Here is an 18994-nt window from a genome sequence, read left to right as displayed (position 1 = left end):
GAACTCAGAAATCCGCCTGCCTCTGCCTCCCGAGTGCTGGGATTAAAGGCGTGCGCCACCACGCACAGCCCGAGCTATTTTATTGGTCCTTGGTCAGCCTGTCGGGCCTGCCTTCCTTTCGAAATGTGGGCTCCATGGGTCAAACTTATACTCTCCTCAGTACAGTGGTAAAAATCGCCACTTGTCACACTAGGGCTTGATTCCCCAACAGGGAGTCAAAATTGTCCTTTTGACTGGGCATGGTGGTACACACCTATAACCCTGGCACTTGGAAGGTAGAGGCAGGAGGATCAGAAGTTCAGGGTCACCCTCAACTACACAGTGAGTCTGAGGCCAGCCTATGATACATACGATGCTATCAAAAACCTGAAACACAAATCATCTTTCTGCATGTGAAAGGTGAGAATCTAGGGTGTCTCGGAGGTCCCCAGCTTCCCCACCTCACACGAGTCCCTGCATTTAGTCTCTAGCGCTGCAGAGTTGAACGTAAGAAAATGGTAAGCAATGTTCAAGCTGTGGCTCCTTGGCTGCTTTTAAATGTTGACAAAGCATCGGGGCTGCATGGCCACAGTGCTCACCAAGCCTCCTTGTACAGCAGAGTCCTGACCTGGGTCTTGGTCACTGATCTCCATGAGGACCTAAGGGTTCCACCTCCAACAGGAGCTGGGAAGGGCAATACCTGCTGTGCCATCTGGAGGGGCAATCTTCATGGGGTACGGTGGCACATGGGCTGTGTCAGGGCCCCCGTCCTTACAAGGGCAGGTGAAGGGGATGCGCTCCTGGTTGCAGGCGAACTTGATGAACTTGCACAGTTCCTCCTGGGTGAACATCTCCAGTGCCCCCCAGAAAAGCTCGATGTGCTGGTCTGTCTCCATCAGCCCCACCTGGTACATGGTGTGGGCCTGGGGAAGAAAGGCCCAGGTGTGAGCAGGCCTGGCCTGATCCCAGGCAGGGTGGGACAGGGGCTGCAGATGGACCAGAGAACAGGCAGCCGTGGTGAGGGCGGAGTGCTGAGACAGACCTGAAGGGCTGCCTACCTTCAGGAACTCCAGGTTGATGTATGGGAGGCCACAGGTACGCAATTCCATCTCCAGTGGGCTGAGGGTGGTGAGCAACTGCAGGGGGATGATGGAGCCCAGGCCAGCACGCACGGCTGTCACGCACTCCATGTTCTGTAGCTCACGCAGCCGCAGGCTCCGGATGGCTGCGGCGTAGATATCCTTGTTCTCCCAACTGCTGGGTCAAGGACCACCAGTGAGGCAAGGGAGAGCTGTGACTGCACATCCCCCCAGCTGGCCGGTCCAGCCCTGGCTTCACGGCTCACCCCACTCCTTCAGAGCGATCACTGCCTTAAGGCAGTGGTTCTCAACCTCCCTAGTGCTGAGCACCTTTAATACAGTTCCTCATGGTGTGGTGACCCTAACCACAACATTATTTTCACTGATGCTTCATAACAGTAAAGTTGCTATTGTTATGAATCATAATATACATATCTGTGGTTTTTTTGTTTTTTTTTTGTTTTTGTTTTTTTTTGTTGTTGTTTTTTCTGAGACAGGGGTTGTCCTGGAACTCACTCGAACTCAGAAATTTACCTGCTTCTGCCTCCCAAGTGCTGGGATTAAAGGCATGCACCACCACGCCCGACTTATTTGTGTTTTCTGATAGTCTTAGATGACGCCATGAAAGGGTCCTTTGACAGCAAAGAGGTCAGGACCCACATGTTGAGAACCACTGCCTTAAGGGAAGCCATTAGTTAAAGATCATCTTTTCTTCTGGCTTTGTGTCCTACCTCCGATTTCACGCCCTCCCCTGGGAATGTCCCCTCTCACTAGTGTGGTGTAGCCCTTTCAAGTCACACTCACGCCACAGGGATGTGCCGGCCACGGCTGCATAGCTCCACCTCCTCGCCAGTCATGGTCAGGTAGGTGAACCGGCAGCAGGGCTTGGGACCTTCAGGGCTCTCGGTGGCCAGGTGCTGGGAGGCAATCTCGGCACACAAGGCCTCCAGCTCGCTCTCATCATTGATCTGTGGGACACAGGCAGGGTGAAGCTGACTGCTGCTCTGCTGCCAAGGCAGTGGAACTCTGTCCTTCAGCTGTCAAACACTGGCATGTTCATGGGCCCACATCAGGCCTCGACAGAGCTGCCGCCAGCTCAGAGTTGTGCCTGCATTCTGGAGCAGGTGCATGGAACCCAAAGCCCAGGCTGTCGGGAGGTGGGGGAGGAAGTGTCACTTGAGGTGGAATCTGAGGTTTCAAAAGCCCATGCCAGGCCCAGGATCTCCCTCTCTGCTTTCAGATTAGGATGTAATTCTCAACTACTAGTCTACCACTGTGCCTGTCTGATTCCTGCTATGACAATAATGGACTTAGCCTTTGAAACTGCAAGTCCCCAAGAAAATGCTTTGTTTATGAGTTGCCTCAGTTCGTGTTATTCCAAGAGAGCAAAAGAGAGGCAAGAATGCCATATCCTCATGTCACTGGGGTCTGGAGGGGCCCCATGTGCACCTCTTTCTCCCTTCCTGAAGCCCCCAACAGCTCGACACTGAAGCCAAACATATATCTGCATGCCCTCTCTTTCAGCTGCCTGCAGCATTTCAACTGTCTTGTGCACTTGGCTGTGGACATGGTTATATATGGTGGTTATAGACATGCCATCCTAGGGTGGCAGCAGCAGCCTCTGCTTTTGTCAGTTACATGGGATGGCAGAGGCTAGGCCCTGAAACAAGCCTTCTGTGGAGGGTCCCAGGCCCTCTTCCCTGGAAGGAAGTGTGGGTCCTCACGGAGTACTGGCCCAGATGACCCTGGGGCCGGCCCTGGTGTCACTCACACTCTCAAACTTCTTGACATAATTGTAGGTGAGGATGTCTGCTTCCTGCAGGTCCTGGTCAGGGTCGAGAGGCTCGCCAACCAGCGTCTTCCAGAAGGAGGGCAGCAGGTCCAGGGGGAGAGGCACATCTGCACGAATGGCGATCCCCAGCAGCTGGCCTAAGAAGTGTAGCAGCTGCTCCTCCCCATAGGTGATGGGGCTTGGTGTCAGGATGTACTTGCCCTGCATGAGAGAGGTCAGGTCACCTGCGAGCATGTGCCAAGGCAGGAGGGAGGCTGCAGTGAAGACATGCCCAGTTCTCATGCTCTGTCAGCTGGGCATCAAAGCTGTCCCACTGGGGCCAGAAATGTGTGTCGAGAGGGGGCAGGACCACAGGGACACAGCCCCTACCTCACCTTGTTCTTGTTGACTGCAGAGCTGGGACACAGCAGGAGCAGCGACAGTGAGGAACTCTGCAGCTCTTTACACACCTGCCACAGGAAGTGACGGAAGGAGCCACCTGCAGAGCACACAGACAGGCAGGTCTCAGCACGGACCCAAAAGTTACCTGGAGAGCACTGCCTCCATTCACCATGGTCTGCTGGGACCACAGGTCAGCGCACTCACCAGTGCCTACAGTGTATGCACCGAAGCCTCGCCTGGTCTTGCATGGAGGCCTGAGGTTGAGCCTGCTGAGATGCTGACCCTAGCTCTCTATAAAGGTACCTGTGCCCAGCCTAACTGTCTCCTGTCACATGGGAGGAGGGGCAGGGAAGGAATGGAACCTGAAGGCTGACAAGTTAAGAGGGGGCTGCTTCTGTCCAGTGCCTCCTCCCTCCCATTATCTCTCAGAATTGACCCTGGTAAGTGAATACAGATGATGATGGCCACAGTGGCAGCCTTGCAGAGACTGCTGGGACTCCTCTGTCTCGCCTATTCAAAATGCTTCTGCTGGCATTCAAGGATCAGAAGGCTACAGGCAATTTAGGACACTGTAGGCTGGGTGTGGGCCCTGGGGAGGCCCATCTGGGGCAGACTGTTAAGGTCTGAGAGCATGGAGCTGCAGCGCCTGGCTGACTTGGGAGGATGCCGAGCTTCCTGCTGTCCCAGTTCCTATCTGTGCAGTGGTGAGGACTGGTCTTCAGTGAGCAGGGAGCCTGCGCCTGGCACCTGGGAACGCAGCTGCTCATAGGAGCAGGGCTCTGTTTACAGGGTTCCCAGACTAAGGCTGCTTGTATGCCCATGGGGCAGAACAGAGGGAAGTGGGGGCAGAGGACATTCTTCACCCACTTACAACAGGAAAAAAAGTCCTGAGTGGCTGGGTCCAAAGTGAATGGCAGGGCCAAGGGACATCTCGGCTCATCTTCCCCATTGCCAATGTGTGTCATGATGCCAGGTACGGCTTTAATGGACGGATCCCAATGTCTCTGTCTCACCGGCAACTGGAGCAACTGGGTTCAAGCAGCTGCTCAGCTGGGCCTCTTGCTGGGAAAGGCTTAGCCGGGCCTCTCGCTGAGAAAGGCTTGTGGGTGGCTGTTCAATGTCACAGTAAGAGTAGGACAAATGTGCCTAAGAGGGTGTGGTTCCCCACACTTGGAATGGTGGCTGGGAGCAGGACGAGTCAGTGAAGGTTAGCCTGACTTCTGTAGCCCAGGACAATGAGGAGGACATTTACCTTGTCATTTGTATTATACACCCCCAGTGCTCTCTAGTTATCCAGCCTCTATACCCCACCCCTCTACCCTAAGTTCTCTGCTTCCCCAGCTCCTACACCCTATTCCTCTCCACTTCTATCAGTTTATGGCCCAGCCTCCTATACCTCCAGCCCCTCTATGTCCCGAGCCCTCTATACTCCCCACACCCTATGTACCCAGCTCTTCCCACCCTGAGCCCTCTCCACTCCCAGCCCTCCCTTTCTCTACTTTTTACATTTGGAAACAAGATTTCACGAAATTTCCCAGGTTGGCCTGGAACTTAATTCTGGGTAAATAAACTAACTGGTCTTCACTTTATAATGTTCCTGTCTCAGACTCCCAATGACTAGGAAGACAGGACTATGCTACAGACCTGACTGTGGCCTTTCTTCTTGACAGTGGGGTATCATCATGTTGTGCCCCACCCCCACATCCCGCCCAGGGTCTGTGCATTTGCACTCAGCCCAAGAGCCACTTACTGGTGCCATGAACCTCCTCCCCGGTGAAGCGGATATTGAAGGCATATGTGGGGTCGCCGCCACTGGCCAACTTCACACAGAGCTGAGAAGATGGCACGGAGGCCAGCTGCCGGGCAGCCTGGCAGAAGTAGGAGTTTTCAGAAGCTCGGATCTCCCCTGGAAGTGAGAAGGGATCGTAATAAGGTCTAGAGGCCGAGCTTTGTGCTGTGCATATGTGGTGCTTGGGCAGCTGACTCAGGGAACCCCAGATCTCTTTCTCTAGAACTCATACCTGCTCTACACAACAGCCCTGCCCTTAACTACAGAAGCAGGGCTTGTTACCAGCTACAATGGTGTCTGTACCCCTCCTATAGCCAGAGAGGAAAGACAGTGGGGGCAGGGAGGGCTAAGCACCTCTGCTTGCCTGTCTGGAGCTGGAAGGCGCACATTAGGAGTCTAGTGCACAGAGGGAAGAGCAGATGAGCAAGGGCTGGAGCGCCTCACCGCTCTCCGGTCCCTGGGGTTTCAGGGCCCACTTGTCTAAGTACTGCATGTCGGAGTTCCCAGGATGCAGCCAGCCTTACCTCCCACAATTTCCAGTGGGTCTAAGGTGATCTCAGGTGCTGCATGGTCGGCTGTCCTCTGTACAGTTGCATTTAGCACCCGATTCATCACAGTCACCTTTGTGTCATAGAAGATCAGCCCTGAAGAAGGAAATATGGCAGAGAGGTGAAGATGTAGTTGTTTCTTCTGACTCCTAGTCACTCCTGTAACTGAGAGGGTGAGAGGGGGTCATGCAGACTAATCCCCCAACCCTTTGGAATGCTGTCTGGTCAAGCACACCATGTAAAATGCCATCTGCTTGTGTGTGTGCTTATGGGGAGGATGGAAATTAACACAGGTGTCTTTTCTATCAGTGCTCCTCTTGTTTGGTGTGAGGGCGCCTTTACATGCAGAATGACCAGAGGGGCCGTTAGTGTTTTCCTGTCACCCTCTCTGCCTTATTCCCTGACTCCACCTGCCTCTGCCCTTCCTGTCCTATGACATGCCAAGTATAAAACAAGGACTGAACAGACAACTTTACACCAACTAGTTCCTAAGGACACCTTGGGGAGATGACACCAACTTTATTAATGAATGCTTTGAATTTTTACACTTTTTCTCTTTTCAGAGCTCAGGCTACTTTTTTGTTTGTTTGTTTGTTTGTTTGTTTGTTAGAGAAACTAACAGGGTTTCTCTGTATAGCCCTGGCTGTCCTGGAACTCAGGCTACTTTTGAATAGCTTCTCTTCGGGATCCTTCAGCTTGACAGAAGGCCTGCCTGACGGCTGTGAGGGGCGGGGCCTTCCTGCTTGTCAGCACTCACCTTTGGCCTCCTTCAGCAGGGCCGCGATGCTGTGTGCATACATGGGTGTCTGACGCAGCTCTACCAGGGGCAAGAAGAAGGTCTCCAGTGTGGTGTTGAGAGACTGGAGCAGTGCGAAGCGCAGGCGTAAGCTCTCAATAGGCACATCTGCAGGGAAAAGGTGATCAGGCTGAGTGTCAGCCAAGCCCAGACAGGCAAACAAACAGGAAGTGTCTGTTCCTAGGAAGGATGACTGGAGTGGGATCAGGGGCTTCCCACAGAGGACTTTATCCCTGGGAGGGGCTCCTAAGGAACAGAAGCCAGATGTATGGAACGAGGCCCTGGATTCCCAAGCCCTAGCCCTAGCCCTCCCTAGGCCATGCCAGGGCTGCATATGCATAAGGTCTTAGGAAATCTTGTGGCTATAGAACCCAGAGCCTTCTGCATAGCAGGAAACACTCACTCCTCAGATACATTCTTGACCCTACATGTTTTTTAAACTTTGAAATAATTACAGTTATAAGAAGTGGCAAAAGCAGTGCAGAGCCTGGTATGCTTGTCATCCAGCTGCCTTCAGTAGTGACAAGGAAACTGTACCACTGTACATTGCCTTTTAGCTAGTTCCCGGGCCCCCTTCAGCTGTGCCCTTTCCCTGGTAAAAGACTCCCATCATGGACAACTTGCCCATCTTTGTCTCCTGGCAACCAGAAGAGCTAGGATCCTGCCCTTGTTGCCAGGTGAGGTGGCCCTGAGGTGCCTGTGTGCCGCGTTGCCATGGCTCTATCAGGATGCTGCCTACGTGGAGGGGTGGACTCTCCAGTGCTCTGCTGCTGTTCATCCCATGCTTCTAAGAGAAATGGACCTCCCCGAAGGACTCTCCTTCAAGTGCAGATCAGAGAGACCTGACCCCTGACTTCACAGCAGCCTGACCACAGTGGGCGGGCATGCGGGAAGGTGTCTGTCTACTCTGAACCTGTTACCCCACCTTGAGTTTGTTTTAATGAACATTAAACAAAGGCTACAGACTAAGGTGGCCAGTTTAAGAGCCCCCTACAGCCTTTCAGTTGATGCACATGGAGAGCCATAAGTATTTCTGCAGCATGGTGAGGGAACCCCTAGAGGCCACATACTTGAGAGGCAGGCCATCCTGGGGTCAGCAGCATCCGCTGGGTCAAGGTACACCTCATGAGGATGGAGCCGTGCTGGTGTGATAGCAAGATGGCGACACAGCCGGTTGATGTATTGCACGAGAGCCACATCCATCTCCAGGGTCCACTTCCTGGAGGCCTTCTGTGCATGTCGAACATCAATGCAGGCACACCTGAGGCATGACAGGGAGAGTCCTTTAGGGATGTGGGGGGAAAGCGAAAGCTCTTTCAAAGTATGAGATCAGGGGTATGGGCATGGAGGAGCCTTGTGGGAAGTCTGGAAACCAACATGCCCTGTGCTTTCCTCTTATCGGGTGGAGGAATGGGGTCCTCAGGTGACATGGAGCCCACTCAGCGACCTGAGGCAAGCGTACACCCGTAACATGACCTCAGAACAGTACTGGTGCACCATGTCACAAGAATTCAATGTGAGGTTGCCTGTGAAGCAGGTGGCATGTTGCCCAGCTTATCCATGTACTGGTCAACTGCTGCAGCCAGGTACCAACATGGCTCCCCTAGTTGGGCAACCCCATTCCACCATTTACTTACTCAGCTGTTAGGATAGACAGAGCAAGGTGTGCTCACCAGGGATTCCCTACCAAGCTGTATTGTTACAGTTACACTAAGCACCACCTACATGCCCACTCACAGGGAGAGCTCCTAACTGTGCTATACCTTGTAGTGGAACTCTAGGCGACCAAGAGAATGACCTCAATGGACCCCTATAGCATCAAGGGTGTGAAAACCTGAACAAGTCAGACTGCTGGCAATGTCTTCAACAGGGGTGAAGACACCAACCTCTAAAGCATATGGGGAGAGTCGGTTCCTGAGCACAGCCACAGGGTCTCCTGTTTACTGCTGTAATCAACAGAACAGCTATGTGGTCAGTACGCACATCCTTCTCCCACAAACCCAGAGCTTTGAGGTGGGAAAGGCTGAGCTGCCCAGTGGCCAGAAGCCATGTGTGCAGGTGGCCACAGCATCTTAGGAGGGGAAAGGAGGGTGTAGCACCGCTCTCTTCACACTGGAGGCCAGCTCGGCCGTACACTAGGGTCTCAGACATACAAGTCCCTTCTCACTGGTGAGTTCTTGCACAGCCCCACTTGGTGAGCTGACCTGGTGTCACCTATGGCTGCCCTTAGAGAAGTCTGTGATGAGGAGGGGGGACTCCTCCCACTGCCACACACAGGAACACTCTACAGATTCCACTGATGGCCCTGTAGGTCCCCTCCCACTGAAGACTACAGCTCTTAGTCCAGAAAGAGTCTCTAAGCTAATTAATGTCTACAATAAGTAAGTGGAATCTCAAATCAGGGCAGAGTGCAAACATAGTCTCCTAGGACCACAAATGATGGGGTTGGGTTTCCCACATTTGGCTAACTGACAGGGGTCAGCATGTTCCAAATGCAATGAATAATCCTCACCCAGGGAAGTGCACCCTGCGATCATGGATCTCTTTGGCCAAGTAAGTGTCTGAAATACGATTTCTCAGAAAGTCTGTATTGGATACCTCCTCCTTTCTGACTCAGCGAGCCCAACTACAGACAAGGCTGGGGCACCTGTGTGATTAAGAGTGCTGACTTCCTTAGTTCTGCATGCTCCTTGCCTGCCTGAGATTTATCGGTGGACAGGAGTGGGCCCTGGGAAGCTGGCGACCCCTGCCTTGCTGGGTCCTTCCTAGGCCGGAGGGCAATGGAGAGCAGAAGAAATCTGAAGAAGACTCTAGAATAAGCAGTGTCCTGGTCATGGACCAAATCATGTGCACAAGTGCAGTCTGACAGCATTTGGGGAATCATGATAACTACAGAAGTCATTAAAGCTAAATGAACCCATACAAATGGGCCCCAAGACAGCAGGCCTGATGTGCTTTTAAGGAAAACAGAGAGCCGGTTGTTGGTGCCCACCTGTAATCTCCCAGCAGAACCACAGCTAAGACATTTTCCAGTCAAAACCAGGACTCAACCTACAGGACGGACAGTGTCTCTCTCACCTCTCAAAGTGAAGATCATAACCACAGGATAGGATTGCCCTCCAGACACTGCGGATGTCTTGCTTGGCTCGGTCAATGACAAATTTGTGAAATCCTTCCAGAGTTAGGTACTTTTCCTCAGGAACTGATGGCGCAGCATTGCATGCAGTCAGTGAGGGAAGGAAAAGCATGCACTGTCACGGGTGGGAAGCCTGCACGCTGTGGCTCTACCTAGCGCCCCTCCCTGTGCTCCCAGGGTGCTCTTGCTGTCCCCAGTTCAGCCAGAGTATGACGCAGCCTCCGCACTCAGCCTGCCATGCAGGCTCTGCCATGACTTTCCACCTCCCTAGTTCCCCAAGTCTCGGAAGCACAAGGCTGACAAAACAATTGTACAGCACATACAGCTTCCCCTGTCTCTGCTGTCTTAGAGCCCCTCATTGGTTCACCATTCAGGGAAGTGCCTGGAGCAGATTTCCAACTCTTTATGTTTCAGCTGTAACAACCCACAGGACACACCTTATTTTTACCTCCCTTAAGCTGATGGCCATCACTGTCCTGTCTCAACTAAGCCTCAGAGAAGAAGGGACCATAAAGAGTTGGGTCATCTCAGTGGGTGGCCTGTCCTAGAATGGGCTGCTGTCCCCAGAGTGGAAGCCGGCTCTCCGGCCACTGATGTACCTTCTTGCTTTTTGGTGGGTGACTTCTCTGGATCCTTTTCGTCTGGTTTGCTCTTCTCAGGTGATTTTGGCTTCACAGTCGGCTTCTTCTCACTTAGTGCAGTCCTGCTACAGAGCAAAGCTCAGAAGTTAGGATGGGCATGTGCACACTGCCTCCAACAGGAGACACAGAACCTCACACCCCCAACTCAGGCACGGGAGTCACCCGGGGCCGAGTCTACTCTAAAGACACATCAACACTTTAAAGTGTGAGGGCTCCTGAGAGTCTTTTCAGTCATTTCCTATATATGCAGAGTGGCACTGTCTGATGAAGCAGCCAGTACAAGACTAGCTACCTAGATTAAGTCGGACTGAGTGAACTCACAAGCTCAGGTTCTCAGTTCTACTCCCACTCTCTATGCTCCCAAGAGACCATGGAGCAGCAGTGCTGAGCAGGACACAGATGGACAGACAGCTCTGAGTGCAGGACAGGGCCATCTGCACACAGCTGGTTAAGGAAAGGGTGGAGGATTGCTTTGGTCACTCACACGACTTCTCTAGACACCCTGAGCAAGGGCTATCAGAACAGTGAGGGTCTGAGTCATAAACTAAAGCTAGGCATGGCAGCCAATGCCTGTGATCCCTGAGTTGACGCAGGGCAGTCTGAGTGTGTCTGAGTCTAGCTGGGGTTTTAGAGTAAGAGCCTGTCTTTGTGTGTTTGAAACAGGTCCTCACACAGACTAGGTTGGACACACTGTGCAGTAACCTTGAACTCTTGGTTCTGTGTACACTCACAAGGAATGCACCGCTGACCTTGATAGCCTCGAGACTCCACCTTAAGAAAATTATAGTAAACATACATGAAAATTCAAATATGGAATACTTTGGAAAGGGGACTTTGAAGTCAGGAAAGAGCATTAATTAACTTATTATCTATCTATCTATCTATCTATCTATCTATCTATCTATCTATCTACCTACCTACCTACCTACCTACCTACCTACCTACCTACTTATGTAGTGCTAGCAAATGAACCCAGAGCCTCATGCATACTTGGCAAATGCTCTACCACTGTGCTGTATCTCCAGCCCTACTTAATTATTTACTCATTCTTTCATTCATTCATTCACCCATTCATTCATCTGAGTCAGGGCTTCACTATGTAGTCTTGGCTGGCCTGGGAATTGCTATGTAGAACAATCCGGCCTCATATCCAACTGCCTCTGTCTTCTGAGAGCTAAATGTAATGGTGCCTGCTGTCATGTCTGGCTATTTCCAGTGCTCTTTTGACTCTCTGCTTTGAGACAGACAAGTTAGGAACTCATTCTCTGGCCAGGTAGCCCTTGAGCTTGTGATCTGTCACAGCCTCTTCCGAATTTTGTGCCAAGTAAGAAAGTGATACATGCATATATACAGAAGGACCCGAGTCCTGCACCTGCTGCATGCACACTCTGCTGCTGAGCTGTGTCCCCAGCCCAAGTCAGTTCTTCCTCACTCGCATCAAGAAAGCTTTCTAGAACGACTGCTTCTGTGCATGGATAATGCGGGCTGGGCTGGATGGATGCGCTCTCCATGTGTTCTCAGCACTCGATACCTGCTCGCTTTTTACCCCACTCACAGGCAGGATGAAATGTTAACTTGCAGTGGATGGAGCTGAGGACTGAGGGGGCTGAAGGGAGCTCAGGAGGAGGAGCCACCCTGTCCCCAAGCTCATTGAAGGTGCACCTGAGGCTGCTGAGCACGGCTTTGTCCTTGGCAGGCGGCTTGGTGACGGGCCGCTTGGTGCTCACCACCTTCACCGGGTGCTGCTCCTTGCCAGCCTTGCTGTACTTGCTCTTATCCAGTTTGGGCTTGGGCACGCCGTATTTCCTCAGGATCTGTGGAGCACAAAAGTGAAGAGCAAGACTCTCAGGCCAGCCCGGACGAGAAACCCATGGCTCTCAGCATAGAGGGCAGGTGGATGGCGTGCTTGGTACCTGTGTGAGCTGGTCCTCCAGCACTTTCTTTGGAGGCCGGACATTGGTGAAGAAGAGGTGTAGGAGGTTGCCTGGAGTCTGGGAGTTGATCTGCTCTTTGCTAAGATAGATGTCAGAGACCCTGATGGGTTTGGCTGGTGTCAGGCTCAGCGTCTGCTCTGAGTGGGCACAGCTTTTAAATATTTCTGTCAGGACCTCTCTGGCCCCAGGCACCAGTTTCTCACCTGTTACAAAACAGGACAGGGCTGAGTAAATCTCATGAACATGCTATGCTAGGCCACACTCTGCAGGCATCTTCTCTAGCAACTGCACATTTTGTTTTCAAAGACAGGGTCTTATAGCTGAGGTTTGTTCTGAACTTCTGATTCTCTTGCCTAGCTAGCAACCACACATGTAGAAAATTAACGCATGTGTGTGCTGTGTGCGTGGTGGAAGTGTGTGCATGCCACCATGTGTGTGGAGTAGAATCAATTTCCTCTGGTCAACATGACACGGGCCTCAGGAGCCTGCACCAGGCAGCCAGGCTTTCCCTGAGAGCTCCTGTGCCCACTGCACTGTCTCTGCACAGCACACACTGGCTGGAAGGAGCCACCTGAGTCCTCGTCCTCAGGCCCTCACCCTCGTCACACACTCGCACTTCCTTGCAGTGAGGGTGGAACTCAGCCATGTCCTCTGTTCTTTGTCACAGCTGCATGGAAGCCATAGGCCTCCTGGCTCTCTCTGGGCTCTTGACTCACAGCTGCTGTGCACTCAGGCCTACTTGTCCCAGTACATCAACACACCTTAATTTTGTTTTGTTTTTTTGTTTTTTTGTTTTTTTTTTGTTTTTTGTTTTTTTTGAGACAGGGTTTCTCTGTGTAGCCCTGGCTGTCCTGGAACTCACTCTGTAGACCAGGCTGGCCTCGAACTCAGAAATCCACCTGCCTCTGCCTCCCAAGTGCTGGGATTAAAGGCGTGCACCACCACACCCAGTTTATTATTTTATTTTTTAAAGGCGTGTACTACCACACTCACTCTGAGTCTACTCAGACTTACTTTTATTTTCTGTGCATGACTGTTTTGTCTACATGTAAGTATGTGTAACACAGGAATGCTTAGTGTCAGAGGAGGCAAGAAAGACACTGAATCCCTTGGAACTGGAGCTATGGATGATTGTGAGCAGCCATGTAGGCGCTGGGAACCAAACCTAGGTCCTCTGCAAGAGCAATGAATGCCCTCTGAGTGAGCCATCTGTTCATCGTCAGCTTATCTTAATTTAAGCAGCAGCAATGGATTAGATAATCCAAAGAAGAAAAAGCACACCCAGGCAGTCAGGACCTGTGACGGTTCAGAGTGAGGAAATGGACCACTGTGCTGTGAGAGAGCGCGTAAGACTGGCAGGGTGCACAGAGAGAAAAGCTAGCTCTTCCTCTCAGGCTGGGCACAGTGCCACACACCTGGATTCTCACCACCTGGGAAGTTGAAGCAGGAGGACTTGGAATTCAAGATCAATACTGGCTACATGGTGAGACCACTGTGCATGTGTGTATGTAGGAGGGGGTGAGGATGGAGGCAGGGGCAAAATGAGGCCCAAATCTGCATTAGCAAAGCTTTGAGCACCAGCAGTACAAGGCTTAACTGCAAAAGAATCAGAAGCTAAAAGTGCATTCCAGGTTCAAAGTGGGGAAGCCTAGGAGGCTATAACAAGAAGTGCTTGGGTACCTGTGAATAAACCCTCTGCTGCTCATCTAAGGGGCAGCAGAATACACCCTCAAAGGAACACTGGGAGCCCTTGGGGGCAGCAAGGCAGCTAGCTGCTCAGGCAGACCATGTAAGGCACCTATGACCAACAAGACACTCCACATCAGCAGTGCCGTGTTACATTTGCCTTCTATGAAAATCACTGGCATTTGACCCATGTAATTTTTTTATGAAAGAGTGTTTGTATCTGTATTTGTGTTTGCATCAGCACAACTACTGTAGTCTTCCAACACTGTAGGTCCCAGGGATTAAACTTAGGCAGCCACCAAGGTTACTGGCAGGCACATTTGGCCACTGAACCATCTTGCCAGCCCTCCTTTGAGATGGGGTCTTATAGGAACTATGATGTGGCCCTGGGAACTGAACTCAGGTTTTCTGTGAGAGTAGCAGTGCTCTTAACTGCTGAGCTGTCACTCCAGCCCCTGGCTAGCCCTAAAGGTGGAGCTTGAGTCCAGTGAACACAAGCAGTCCCGTCTGAGGCTGCACAGGACAGAATACAATAATATACTGTAACAAGGAAGCCCACGGTGGGGCTTCCCATGGAGAGCACGCCTCAAAGCCTCTAGCTGGAACACGGGCTGTGGCTCCCTGCCCACCCACAACACATAGCCCCATGTACTGGGACTGAATTCGAGCATTCTTCACACCCTACAGAGAATCACACAATCAGCCACTATTAGCCAGCATGGAGCTCAAAATTTCTGTATACTTAAAACTGCTCACTAAAGGCATAAAAATTAAATAAAAGAACATAACTCAAGCTGATATGGTGTGGTAGCTCAAACTTATGATCCTAGTACTTGAATGGTAGAGGCAGGAGGAGCAAGGAGTTCAAGGCCAGTGTCAGCTACATTGGGAATCCACAGCCAACCGGGATTATGTGAGACTCTATTTAAAAACTCAAATCTGGACCTGTGAGATGGCTCAGTGGGTAAGGGTGCCTGCCTGTGAGCTTGAGGAACTGAGTTTGACCCCTGGGACCCACACGGGGAAAGAGGAAGATGGACTACCACAAGTGATCCTCTGACCTCTATACAAGTATGGCAATGGACATGCACACTCACACCCACATACATACATGGAATTAACAAATAAAAGGGAGGGCTGGAGAGATGGCTCAGCGGGTAAGAGCACCGACTGCTCTTCCAGAGGTCCTGAGTTCAATTCCCAGCAGCCACATGGTGGCTCACAACCATCTGTAATGGGAGCTGATGCCCTCTTCTGGTGTGTCTGAAGACAGCAACAGTGTACTCATATACATGAAATAAATAAAATCTTTAAAAATAAAAAATAAAAATGAAACTACAAACACTAAACACACACAGCCTACAACTCACCTTTAATGGACTTGTCACTGAAGTAATCTTCCAGCCCTGGACTCCCTTGGGTGTCAAACAGACTCTGGTTCACCACTGACACTGTCAGAATCTCCTCTGTCGACATTTCCATCAGCTCGTCTTCACCATCCAGACTTGACAGACCGATCAAATCATTATTGTTAAATAAACTTGCTCTGATTTTCTCAATTTTGGCTCGGGACCTGATCTGTTTGAACAAGGAGGAAGGGTGAGCTCTGAGGGGTCCTGCCTGGGGGCCATGGGCACTGCTGACCCTGTTCCCTGGGAAGCTCTGGAGCCTAAAGGCTGCCCAGTCCCCAGGAAGGTGGCCCAGCTGGGGGAGCCCCTGATGAAAGTCCTTGCCTCTGTGCTTTATGTAGCCAAAAGAGTGAGCACTTACTCTTACAGAGGTGCTGGGGCAGGAGCCCAGGGCTTTGTGCACACCAACAAGTGCTGCACCCCAGGGCTGGGTTTTACCTTGGAGTTTAACTCTTGTAAGAGTGCAGGAAGTCATTAGATGCCTCATTTCTAAACAAGGTAGCCCAAGAAACCTGCGGCATCTGCAGTAGCGATCACCTGGGGACACCTGGCACCTGCACACGGCATTCCTGGAGCACTGTGTGCAGTGACTCTCACGCTGCCACCATGCGAAGTGCCTCTCAAAACACAGCCATGGTCTTGGAGTGGACCTGCCAGAGACCCTCACCCCACTCACAGCAATGAGCTACCTGTGCCTCCTAATACCACACAGGTTGTCCCTCTTGGACCTCAAGAAAAGCAGCTGCTCAGAGTTGCCCAGGAGCTCCCCAGAATCCCATGCTGCCTGCTAGCTAACGCCTTGGAAGTAACATAGAGAAGCCATGTTGGCTAGGTCCGGGCTAAGCAGCAGCTTTCAAAGCTGAGAGCTATTACCTCCACCACTGCAAAGCCTTTGATAGGGCGTGTTGCGAGGGGCTGGGTATCCAGGGATGTGACCGTGTACATTGAGCCCACGTCGGACACAGATGCCGTCTCTGGATTGTCTAGAGGCTCCCCCAGGCTGCCCAGGCTGCCCAGGCTGCCGGTGCTGCATAACGAAATGTCCAGGCTCTCCTGGCTGGACACTACATGGGGTTCCAACAGAACAGGAGGGACAGGAAGCTCCAGGCCTGAGGGCAGTGGGTCCACTGAGAGGTCACTGGCAGTCTGTGAGACACACTGTGAACTGCAGACCGAGGCCTGGCTGGTGGAGGCCGAGGCGCTGATGCTCATGGCGGGGGCCAGGCTGCTCGACGTGCTCCCCTCCAGGCTGTCCACACTGGGGAACCCCAGCAGCTTCTCAGATTCCACCTTGCTGTCGCTGCCCTCAGCCTTGTCTTTTGGCTTCTTAGGGTCCTCGTCCTGCAGTGGAATGTAGATCTCGTCTTTGAAGACACCGCCATGGGCATTGCAGGCCTTGCGGATGGCCCCTCTGACAACAGCCTCATCTAGGTGGGTAGGAATGCCAGAGATCACAAGCAGGCGACTATGGGCAGTGGGGCCCACCAGGGCCTGGCAGGCATCAGCAATGGCATCGCTCGTTACACCCAGGCCCTGTGGGTCCTTTTTGGTGAGGTGCCGAAGGATGATAAGCAAGGTGAGGGCACGGTGGAACCACAGCATGTCCTCAGGCTTGCTTCCCCCAATGCTGAGCACTGTGGAGTCTGCGTCTGAGGCACGGGAGGACTGTCGCTTGTTGGAGGAGGAGGCCTTCTCCCGCTTCATCTTGACTTTCTTTCTCTTGGACAGTAGGCTAGGGCTCTGTGGTGTCTGTCCTGGGGAGGAGGAGGAGGAAGAGGACGAGTCGCTGAGATTTGGGGTGGTCGTTGAGGTCACCCCGCTAGCTGTGACACTGATATTGGTAGGTAGGGTTACTTCCGCAACTGCCAGGCAGCCTTCCATGAGGGCGTGGAAGTAGGTGGAAAACCTGCCCTGGTCGCCCACAGCTGCTGCTCCAGAGCCCCCACAGGCGCTGCTCGAGACCCAACTCTGCGTCTCCTCGTCATACAGCTTATGCAGCTCTGACTGTAAGGCCATCAGCATGGCCAGGCAGGGGTTGAGCTGGAGGGCGATGGAGGAGGACAGGCCTGCTGGGTGCTTCCGCTGCTCCAGGGTGTGTACTGTGCGTAGGAGCTCAGCCAAGAGGTGGAAGACCAACTCCTTCACACAGGCCGCCATGTCTGTAGTCCACAGGAAGTTTCCTGAGACAGACAGAAAACACAGTAAGCACGCAAGCACTGCTCATCGCTTCCCAGGAATAGCTCGGAGCTGTGATGGAACTTACAGACGGAGCTCCAGTGCAGACTGGCCATGGCTTTTAGCCCATGCCTGGGACAGCACGCCCTGCCACCTGCTTCTGGAGCACGGGGGACAGACAGCACTGCTTAGCGGAGGAGTGGTGAGAAGTCAATAGACTATTTCCCAAGATACAGGACGCCTGCCACGGGGGATGAACAACCCATCTCACTTCCCAAACACAGGCTGACAACTTAGTCACCTTAGAGAGCTTTGCTCTGGGCTGGTCAGTGTTGCCCTGCACACTCAGGCCCTAAGTCTCACCCCTAGCACTGCCTAGTGGGAGAGGGAGGGAAGAGGAATGGACAGAGAGGACCGACTGAGGGGAGGGAGGGAATCGAGGAAAAAGGAGGGAGGCAGGGGGTAGAGAGCAGGAAGGGAGTAAGGAGGGAAGAGAGAGATGGAGGACAGAAGGAGGAAGGAAGGACCTTAAGAAAATCTTTTTTGAAAAGATTGGTTTCTACTTTTTTAAATAAAATTTATAAATGTTTCATTTCTATGTATGTGTGCCCCTGAATAACTTTGTTTGTACCACATGTGTACAGGTATCTATGAGGTCAGAGGGTGTCAGAGCTCCTAGAACCAGAGTTCCATGTCAGGTCCTCTGAAAGAACAGTCAGTGCTCTTAACCGCAGAGCCACCTCTCCAGCTCATGGTTTTTATTTTTATTTTATTTTATTTTTTTAAAACCTGGTCTTTTTTTTTTTTTTTTTTAGATTTATTTATTTGTTATAGGTAAGTACACTGTAGCTGTCTTCAGACACCCCAAAGAGGACATCAGATCTCATTACGGATGGTTGTGAGCCATCATGTGGTTGCTGGGATTTGAACTCATGAACTTCAGAAGAGCAGTCGGCACTCTTAACCGCTGAGCCACCTCTCCAGCCCGGTTTTTATTTTTATTTATTTGTATGTGTTATATCAGTGTGTCTGTCAGCCATGTGTGTGCAGGCACCCACAAAGACCAGAAGATGATTTCAAATTCCAGGGAACTAGAGTTATAGGTGGTTGTAAGCTATACATAGATGCTGAGAACTGAATCCCAGTCCCCTGGAAGAGCAGCAAATGCTCTTAACTGCTGAGTCCTCCCACACCCCCATATCTTTAACATAGCAGCCTTTGGTGGATTACAGCATTTAGGTAAAATTTCATAATAGTATTTATTTTCCTTGTATTTCTCTTATACTCATGTTTTATAGTTATGGCAAAGGTATACTGATTTTCCCTCTACAATAGGGATGTAAAAATTCCTTGAAATTAAGTTTAGAGAAAAGAAAGAGGCTGGGGAGGAGGCTCAGTTGGTAAATGCTTGCTGAATAATCATGAAGAGCTGAGTCTGATTCTTGCACCCACATGTAAGCTGGGCACAGTGGAATTCCAGTTCTGTGGCAGACAGGGGGGGCAGCCAGCTCCAGATTCAGTAAGAGACTCTGTTTCAAAAACTAAAGTGGGGAACAACCAAGGGAGACCTAACAATGGCCTCTGATCTCCACATGCATGGGCACTTGCACACATGCATGCACACAACAAAGAAAGAGTCAAGTGTGGTT

At 51.7% G+C, this 18994-nt stretch overlaps 1 protein-coding gene and 1 non-coding gene across 13 annotated transcripts in view; both read right to left on the bottom strand.

The window, feature by feature from the left end:
• Hectd4 (HECT domain E3 ubiquitin protein ligase 4) overlaps positions 1 to 18994 on the bottom strand; it is a 149065-nt gene that overhangs the window by 2809 nt on the left and 127262 nt on the right. For 11 of the 12 annotated variants that reach the window (XM_006530351.4, XM_006530352.4, XM_006530355.4 and 8 more), the window contains 15 exons: positions 16044 to 17350; positions 15132 to 15339; positions 12055 to 12278; positions 11804 to 11955; positions 10100 to 10206; positions 9443 to 9566; positions 7435 to 7625; positions 6326 to 6472; positions 5545 to 5664; positions 4982 to 5137; positions 3225 to 3328; positions 2830 to 3051; positions 1863 to 2026; positions 1038 to 1233; positions 680 to 902 (listed from right to left, as the gene is read on the bottom strand). In XM_006530351.4, coding sequence (XP_006530414.1) covers positions 680 to 902; positions 1038 to 1233; positions 1863 to 2026; positions 2830 to 3051; positions 3225 to 3328; positions 4982 to 5137; positions 5545 to 5664; positions 6326 to 6472; positions 7435 to 7625; positions 9443 to 9566; positions 10100 to 10206; positions 11804 to 11955; positions 12055 to 12278; positions 15132 to 15339; positions 16044 to 17350 — 3645 coding nt within the window. The remainder of the gene's footprint in view (positions 1 to 679; positions 903 to 1037; positions 1234 to 1862; positions 2027 to 2829; positions 3052 to 3224; positions 3329 to 4981; positions 5138 to 5544; positions 5665 to 6325; positions 6473 to 7434; positions 7626 to 9442; positions 9567 to 10099; positions 10207 to 11803; positions 11956 to 12054; positions 12279 to 15131; positions 15340 to 16043; positions 17351 to 18994) is intronic. The other variant, XM_006530353.4, reaches the window with a different exon arrangement.
• On the bottom strand, positions 8764 to 8925 carry Gm24671. The gene has a single exon (XR_003956119.1). It is a non-coding gene; the product is annotated as a U1 spliceosomal RNA (small nuclear RNA).

This window comes from Mus musculus, chromosome 5 (genome assembly GCF_000001635.26).
Source record: "Mus musculus strain C57BL/6J chromosome 5, GRCm38.p6 C57BL/6J".
Classification (NCBI taxonomy): Eukaryota; Metazoa; Chordata; class Mammalia; order Rodentia; family Muridae; genus Mus; species Mus musculus.
Note: the sequence above shows the minus strand (reverse complement) of the source record. Positions and strands in the feature narration are given on the sequence as shown.